Genomic DNA, 9,060 nt, shown 5'->3' on the forward strand with positions numbered 1-9,060 from the left:
CATGGTCCCCCTGGTGCCAAAACCCTGCTGTGCCAAGTGCTCCGCATCTTCAAAATGAAAATCCCAACAGTGAGGTAAACATAGAGCCCAAAGTCAGGCCGTAGCTTGGACTTCAGGCACCCACCCACCTCATTGCTGTGCTCCTCTGGTCTCCTCCGTTCATATCAGGTTTACATGCTCTCCCTCTGCAAAAGAATTATTTGTCAAAGTTACCCAGACAGACAGGGAAAGCTTAGCCTTTCCCAAGTTCTCATTCCTCAAAGCAAACTGCCTAGGATCCCACAACAGTGAGCCTTAGGACAAACTACTATGAAATTGCAAGACACCACTGCACCACTCCCACATCTCCACTGAACACCACACAGACTGGCCACAGTCACTCCATCCGAGGCGTGGCTCAGGTGGCTGAGCAAAGCAAAAGGCTCCCTGTAAAGTCTCCTTTCTTCTCCACCTAACCCCCCCCAGGACTACTCTACAGAGCAGAGCAATTCCAGGCTAGACACAAACTCAGACAACACATTATACTACAAGCAGTGTGACATGAAGATGATAAAAAAAGCTCTTGGCAAGAAGAACGATAGCAAGGACAGGGACAACGCCAAAAGAGACAACTGATGGTATGGCAATGGTGGATGAAAGAGGCTCTAAGGAGCAGAAGAAAAGACTGGAACAGTGACCTGTTCTAAGAACTGTCAGTCACAATGATCAAGATGGCTGTGAGAGACAAGGCCACATTTAGAATGATCCCGATATCCTGACAATCTTACAAGCCCCAGGACATTACAGCTCACGGCTGGAAAGGATGGATGGCAGTACAGCCGGGAACAAGGCCTCCAAAGAGATCCGACTCAATGCTTTCAAGATGTGATTCCAAGATGTGGCCAAGCCCACTGGTAAAAGAACAAGTGATATTGGCATCCTACCGAGAAGTACAAAAGTTCAAGAAGCTAGAGATGATGGCCAATGCTTATGATAAGCCCCTTAAGGGTAAAAAGCAGAGAGATCTGATCCAAGGGAAGCCAAAGACACAGAACACACACCAGACAAGACAACACACACTGGAACTGCTCTGCGCTGCACAACCTACAGTTGCAGTCAAAAGTAGGGCTACTCCCTTTAGCTTACCTAAGAAGCCCCTTGGAGAGCATCCCTTTCCCCTACACTACTTTTTAAATCTCTCCCAGGAATTTCCAACCCACTACCCTGCTATCATCCCTTCTCCGGGCCCTGGCCCCCAACTTAGCTTTCAGATGACCGGTGATGTGAATCCACACTGGATGCAAAGGAGTCCACCTCAGCCATCTCCAAAGGCACTGGGATCACCAGGTTGGCCTCTTAGTCAGCTATGACAAAGAAAACCAAAATCAATGCACCAGTGTAGTGGCATACAAGCCAAATCCTAACAAGTCAGCTACTAACTGGGACCCTGCTCCCACTCCCACTCATACTTGCAGTCCTTAACTTACCTATCAGAAGCCTCCATCTCCAATGTCATCTCTGACCCAGGGTAGCTCCCTCTTATAGCACAATGAATCTGCTGAACAAATGTGAAGTATCATACTTGACACAATCTGGAATTTCAGCAAGTTGCAATGCTTCTAAGAAAAACAAGGGAAAAAAAGAATTACAAAAAGCACCAAGCACCTTATCAACCCTGAACACTCAATCCAAAAATCATGAACTATGCACTCAATGCTATCTTCTTCACAGTGTCTTCAAAGCCTCTATTGCTTTAGATGCCAAAAGTACCTGCGGAAAGAAAGCTGAAAAAACCTGAATGACCCCCCCCCCCCCCTTCATGGAAATAAGAAGACACCCTTACACCAACTAACCCCACCAAAGGAATGGGCCTCTTTTACCCATGGCTGGGGTTAATATACCCCTGGCCGGGCCCGCCTCTCGTTCCCACAATGCCCGGGAAAAGGGAGGAGGCAATTTTACCAGAAGGGATAAAAGCACTGGGAGGAGCTGCAGCTGTTTGGCTGCTCTGCCTTAAATTCCAGGTGAGTGAAGGGCTCTGTAGATGCCTTCTGTTTTACTACAGCTGCATCCACTGAAAGGGTAAAAAAGCTTCTTGTTTTGGCAGCGTAGACAGATGAGTTGCATGATTCCTTGTTAAGTTCTGTAATTGTTCATTAGTGACTGTTGAGTAGTACTCTATACAGGACAATGGAGAGTGGAGAAGGATAGTAGTAGTATACATGGTGTAACTCCTGTTGGGGTCTCTAATTAGGGCTGTATTCATTATAAATAAAAAAATAAGGGGCTCTCTGGCAGCAGGAGGGTTTTGTGAGTGCTGGGCTTGCTCCCTTGTGAGAGATGGGGTGCCAGTACCCAGCTAGAAGTGCCCTGAAGTACAGATTTAAATTCTTAAAATGCTGAAAAAGGGGGAGCTTCCTTCAATTGAACCCCTTAAAATGAGAGACTAGGGAGTGTTTGTCTCTACTTAAATAGATGTCATAGCAATAAATGGGTTCTCTCCTCTGAATCCCCTAAAATACTGGAAAAAGAGGGGTTTTCCTTACTTCAGGTCTCTCCAGTGATGGAAAAAGGGGGATTTCTCCCTCAATTCAAACCCTTATAAAAGAGGGACAACTGGGCTTTCCCCTCAATTTAAACCTTGGGATGATGAAAATGGGGGAGTTATGATCAATTCCAACCAATAAAATAGCATTGTTAAGGTTTTCCCCTTCTATTTAAACTGGAGAATAATGGAAAATGGGGATTCCCTGTCAAGTGATACCCCTAAGAGCATGGAAAAGGCAGGGTTTCCTTCAAGTGATACCCTTAAAATTGTAGAGGAAGGGGATTCCCCCTCAATTTAAACACAGACAATTATGAAAAAGGAAGTTTTTTCCCTCCGTTTAAATCCCTTTTCTCCTCATAACGCCCCTTTTTTTCTGGGGGCACTGGGGAAGGGCTGCCAAGATGAAAGGGGAAAGTGGAATGTTTCCCTGGGACCCCACATGCTGCCCTGCCTGCTCAGGTGCTGCCCCTTGGCACGAGGGGTTTTCCCTGGGCATTTTCTGGGAGCAGTGCTCTGTGCCCAGGTGCCTCCGGCTGCTCCCCAGCTCCTGCCGGATGCTCCGACCATTGTCCCTGGAGGGACACTGGGGATGCCCCCATTGCCCCTCTGGACCAGCAGCTCCCTGCACAGCTGTGCCCGGGGAACCCTCGGAGAGCGGCCTCTGGCAGGAGCCGCCCCCTCCTCATCCTGGCCGCTCACACCTGGGGCTGCTGCGCCTTGGAGCAGGGGCTGAGGAGGAGAAAGGTCCTGCTGGTCCTTCCCTGCCCTGCACAGCCCTTGGTGTGCCCCTGAAACACCGGGGTGCCGGGCTTTCCTTGCTGTGGGGGACTGGGTGGTTCTTTGATCCCAGACTCTGCTCTTCCCCGGGCACGGCACATGGACAGGGGGCAGAGATGGGCCCTCAGAGGAGCGGGGGCTGCTCCTCGCTCTCGGGGCGCCGTGGGCGCTGTGCAGCCTTCCCCTTTTACTTCCAAATTCCTCATTTTGTGCCTCCTTTTCCCTTGGGGATGTGCCCGGGCCGCATTCCAGCGGCCGCCACGGCAACAGCACCTGCGGGCGGCGGGGTGGGCGGGGTTTTATCCACTGAAAACACACATTGTCATTAAAATCTGTTTCCTATCTAATACACAAAAATCACTTTCCTAGAAGGAATTTCCATGCATTCACCTCCTCCTGGAAGTCTTTTGATGGTCCTGCAGATTCATTAAGAGGGGTCCCTGCTGGTCATATTCACTGAATGCTTCAGTATTAAAGGTGACCTTGCCTTGAGCTATTTTTCTGGGCGTGCACTGTTGCTTCTTGTGACAGAACTGCCCCAGAACCACTGCAGGCCTCCTGATCTGTTCCAGCACCGGCTCCAGCCTCATTTCTAGCCCTGTGTGCACACATTTAAATCATTTAATCTTTTTCACTACTTGGTCTTTCAGCAACATCAGGGAGCCGAAAATGTTTGTTCTCTATGTTATTTCTCAATCCCCTGCTGAACAGCCCAACCCTCCCTCCTCCCTCTCCCACCCCACCATTCCCACCACCCTGCTCCCCTGCTCATCTCACTTCTCTCCACCAAACCCTTCCCGCTGCAGGGAGCTGCTGAGGAGCCGCTTGGTCCATCCCTGGATTCTCCAAGCACTGACTGCCCATCCACTCTGACCACAGCCGGGGCCACATCCCACCGCCTGCCCAGCATCCATCCATGGTGGTGAGCTCCGTGTCCCCACCTTCTGCCTCACCCACCGAAGGAGCCGATCTGTGTGAGACAGATGTCACCGACGTGGCCATACACAGGGTGACACTGCCCATCTGCCTCTGTGGGCTGGCCGGGAACGGGGCTCTTCTGCCTCCTCAGATGGAAAGGGCGTACTGCCGGCATCTTTAGCCTGGCTGTCACTGACTTCATCTTCCTCCTCATTGCGGTCCCCTCTGCCCTGCTCTTCCTGCTGGAAGATGTGTCCTGCTCTCCTATCATGCCCCTGATGTACGTGAGATTCCTTTACCTGGTGTCAGCGTTCTCCTGCTACTGGGCGCTCTTCTGGATGACAGCCATCAGCGCCAAAAAGGACATGGAAAAGCTCTGCAAGCTCTGCTGCCGCTGTGACCTTCCCAATCCCATGATGTGGGTGCTGTGGGGTGCTCAATGCTTGACCTTCCTCGCTCCCATCATTCTCATTCCCACAGTGGCTTCCCTGTGCCTGTCACACGAGCAGGAGCACTGCCGGGTGGCTCTCATCTCCATGTTCTCCGTTACCCTGCTCCTCTTTGCTGCACCCGTGGTCATTACCCGCATAATAATCAACATGTCCCGGTGTATCCCGGTGTTTCCCGGTCTGTCCCGCGGGGAGGCGGGGCCTGACCCGCGCCACGCCCCCTACGCGCGCGCTCCGTCGGGGTCACGTGGTTCCCCGCGCGTCACGTGATCGGGGCGGCGGCGGCGCGCGGGGGCCGCCGGGAAGCGCCAGGCGGGACCGGGCCGGGATCGGGATCGGGCCCAGCGCAGCCCCGGCCAAGCCGCGGCCCTGCCCGAGCCCTGCGAGCCGCCAGCCCGGCGCCGGCCCGCCATGGACCGCTGGGACCCCTCCGGATCGGCCGCCCGCTTGGCAGCCGCCCTCCCCTCCCTCCCCTGGGCCGGGCCCGCCCCGCCCCGCGCCCCCCGGCGGCTCCTCGGCTCCTCCATTGTTCGCCGGTGGCGGCAGCCAAGAGACGGTCCGGGCCTAGCGGAGCGGCCAGCGCAGGTGAGCGCGGCCGGGCCTGGCCTCCCGCCGGCACCGGGGCAGCGCCGGGGCCGCGCCGTCCCCGCCCCGGGCACTCCCGGGACATCCCGGCCGCCTCCTGGGCGGCACCGGCGGGCCCGAGGGCGGCATCGGCCGCTGCAGGCACAGCTCCCGCCGGGACCCGCGGCTCTCCCCGCGCTCGCGCCCCGCGGTGGGGGACACCCCGGGAGGGCGGGGGTCCCTCCCCGGGCAGCGCAACCCGGGGCATTCCCTGGAACGGGGACTCGGGGCGGGCTCGGGGCCGGTGGGGCCGCTGTGCTGCCCTCCCCGCTGATGGGTTGAATCCTGTTCCGGTCATTGGCTTTGTCAGGGCTTTGTTCCTTCCCCTTTGCTCTCCCGGTTTGGCGCCGGAGCCGCTCCGGGATGGAGCGGGCCGGCACCGGCACGGGCTGCGGGGCTCTGGGGGCGGCCGGCGGCTCTGGGCGGCTTCGCGGGGCTGCCGTGCTCGGGGAATTGGCTTCGGGCGGCTGCTGCCGAAGGTGAGGGAGGGAAGAGTCGCGGGTCCGGACACAATCCCGTCCCGGAGTGAGCGGGTGGCTGTTCCTAAAGCCTCATCCTTGGGGGGGTTGTGTTGGACTTAGTAAAAGTCGCTTAAACGTTCCTGGGCTCTGGGCTGACTTTTTTCCTTTTTTGCCATTTTTCAATGAGCAAAACAAAGCGAGAAAGCGTTGAGAGGTGTGACCCGGGTATGGGTGCATTCAGTGCTGTGCCTGTGATTCTCTTCGGGAGATGAGCAAGTGGTTCAGTGGATTTTGGGGGAGAACTGAGTGCTTGTGCCAAAGCTCGCTCACAGCCTGGGCAGATGCTGTACAGTAGAAAGACAAAAGGGGCAGGTGTGGGATCCACTGCCCCCCCCAGCTCATCTCTCGCCTTATTACGGCCTTGTTTGGTCATTCTCTCAGGAGTGCTGGTGCTTTGGAGCATTCCCGTGTTCCCAGTGCTGGCAGGCAGGCGCCCACCTGCCCCTGTGGGACTGCCCAGGCCCTTCCTCAGTGCCACTCTTTGGAATGAGCTGGTTCTGCTGGGGCCTGTGTGTTCATTTGTCACCTGGGCTCCCTCCCAGCTACTGAACTCCTCTCAGGTGTATTCCTAGTTCCTGACGTTCCTTTAAAACTACCGAATTCTTCTCTCAGGTCCCTGGCAAATGGGGCTTTGCAGCCTGGGGGAGTTCTTGCAAAACGGGGTCTAGTGAAGCGCTCTGCAGGAGTGGTTGTGCACCTGATCGGTCATTAATTGTCTCCTCTAATGAGGGAAACGTGATTAAACTCCCGGTGCTGTGCTGCTGTTGTGTGTCGGCCTCGAGGTGTGAGACAGTCCCTGTGTCACACTGGAGTTGCTTAGTGGCTGGACTGGGACTGGGACTGGGACAGGTCTTGTTGGTCAGGAACAAAAGGGAAAATTTATCTTTTGGCTTGCTTAATATCTTGGCTTTATTAATGTATCAATGTCAATTGTTGTCATTTGCTGCCTCCTGCACAGTGTGTGTGCAGCTCTGTGTGAGAGCAGACTCTCCCCTGTTGGGGAGTGAGACAATCCTGGAATATCCTGAGCTGGAAGGGACCCACAGGGATCACCCAGTCCCACCCCTGTCCCTGCCCAGACCCCCCAACAACCCCAGCCTGGGCATCCCTGGCAGTGCTGTCCAAATGCTCCTGGAGCTCTGGCAGCCTCAGGGCCGTGCCCATTCCCTGGAGAGCCTGGGCAGTGCCCAGCAGCCTCTGGGGGAAGAGCCTTTCCCTGATCTCAGCCTGAGCCTGCCCTGGCCCAGCTCCAGCTGCTCCCTGGGTCCTGTCTGTGTCCCAGGGAGCGGAGATCAGAGCTGTAGGCCCCGATGTGTTCTGGCCTCACACTTCTCTACCAGAACAAACCCAGTGCCCTCAGCAGCTCTTTCATGGTCCTTCCACACCCTTCCCCATCCCCATGTCCCTTCTTTGGATGCTGTCAGCTTTTTATCTTTTTTATATTGTGGCGCCCAAAAGTGCCCCCAGGACTCCAGTACAGTTTAACAGCAATGAAAGGAAACAGTGGATTTCAACTTTGATCTCAAAAGCTGTCTCAGGCCCCTGATACTGCCTCGAAATGTCTTTGCAGTTCTTGCTTTATGACTTGTGTCAAACACGGAGAGAGTGAGACTGAGCCCCTGGGGTCAGGTTCTGTGTGAGAAGCCACACAGCAAGCCAGAAATCTTTGCTCCAGATCACCAGAAATTTACAGTATTGAGGGCGGAAATACTGAGAGTTGAGTCTTGGGAGCTGAGCCAGGAAAGCAGCACCTCTGCCATGGGCAGATTTGGCACGTGGAGAGAGCTCGAGCAGCTTGCAAGAGGTCCCAGCAATGTGTGTGTGGAGCTGGGAGGAGCATGAGTTGCAGTGTCGTGTTTGGAGTCCCCCTGGGTGAGGATGTAGGAATAGACTGGAGTTTTTGGTGACTGAGGTTTCTTTTCTGTGGCAATAATTGTTCTTGGCCACATCATTTTGGTTTGTTACTCGCCTGTGGTTTGTTCTACAGGCCTGTTTCCTTTCTCTCCTACTATGGTGTCTCAGTTATCTTCAGCAGAGGCTCAGCAATAACTAAACTTGAGCTTAGATACTTAAACTTCAGAGTAGATACACGGAAGAAATCCTTCCCTGGGAGGGTGGGCAGGCCCTGGCACAGGGTGCCCAGAGAGCTGTGGCTGCCCCTGGATCCCTGGCAGTGTCCAAGGCCAGGCTGGACACTGGGGCTTGGAGCAGCCTGGGACAGTGGAAGGTGTCCCTGCCCTTGGCAGGGGTGGCACTGGATGAGCTTTAAGGTCCCTTCCCACCAAGACCTCGTCTTCCTTTGCCTTCAGTGTCTGCCTCAGAGTTTGTACCAAAACCAAAGTGAGGTTGGTGTCACCTTCTCTAAACTGGGAGAACAGATCACTCCAAGCTGTGGGGAGGTGGAGAGGCTGTAGGATGGAGAGGGTGCAGCCCTGCAGACGCCGAGCTGTGGGGTTGCTGCTTTCAACAGCCTCGTTGTTGCTGCGGACACAGCTCAAGGTGGGTCTGAGAGAGACAAACTCTGCTTTTGGGGGTTTGTGTTGATGAGGAGGGGAGGGGAGGTCACTGCTCTGCTTCTTGTAACTGCTGTGGCAGAGCCAGGAGCCCAAGGCAGGACAAGGGCAAAGCAAACCTCTCCGAGCTCTTGGATTCTCTTCATTCCCAGATATTCTGATTCCTGCCCAAGTCCAAGTTCATTGTGCTGTGCAGGATGCGAGTTTAATCAGGTTTTAGTGCTGGTTTAGCTGAGTGTTTCTAGGGCTTAAGGATGAAGCCAAATGCTCTGCACTGAAAAAGTGATGGATGTTCAGCACAAGATTCTCTTCAGGAACTGGCACGAAAAGTGGTTGCTGAAGCTGAGGGAGGAGCAATTCACAGCTTGGCTGGAAGAGGGAGAAGTGCTCACTGCTGGTCTGTCACTTCATCCTCATGAGTGAGTCTGGGAGCTCCCGAGATCGGCCAGGCTGCAATTTCAGATAGTTTAGATGGGCTGGCCTTGAAAAAATCATATTTTGGTGCCTGGAGCAAAAGCTGAAGGTGGCAGGAAGTGGCAGCAGTGGCAGGGAACTGAAGTGACACCACCCTGAGCTCAGAACTAATTTTGGTTGTGACCTTGAGCAGTCCCTGGGCCACACCAGAGCTTTTTGTGTCACCTGCTTTGGAAGGTTCTTCCTTGCCCGTGGAGAAGTTGGGTCTGGCACAGGTCTGCTGTGGAGCACCTGTGCCACCACCTTTAAAGAGCCAC

General features: G+C 54.7%; 1 protein-coding gene across 1 annotated transcript; it reads left to right on the forward strand.

Moving 5' to 3' along the window:
* Positions 1-4,220: 4,220 nt before the first annotated feature.
* LOC309585757 (uncharacterized protein) lies at positions 4,221-4,941 on the forward strand (the record flags this gene model as incomplete). Its single annotated transcript, XM_082303630.1, is given in 2 exon segments — positions 4,221-4,363; positions 4,365-4,941. Coding segments are annotated over 2 exon segments (720 nt in total).
* Between the last annotated feature and the right edge of the window lie 4,119 nt (positions 4,942-9,060).

Source organism: Coloeus monedula, assembly GCF_965178545.1.
Source record: "Coloeus monedula genome assembly, contig: HAP1_SCAFFOLD_260, whole genome shotgun sequence".
Lineage (NCBI taxonomy): Eukaryota > Metazoa > Chordata > Aves > Passeriformes > Corvidae > Coloeus > Coloeus monedula.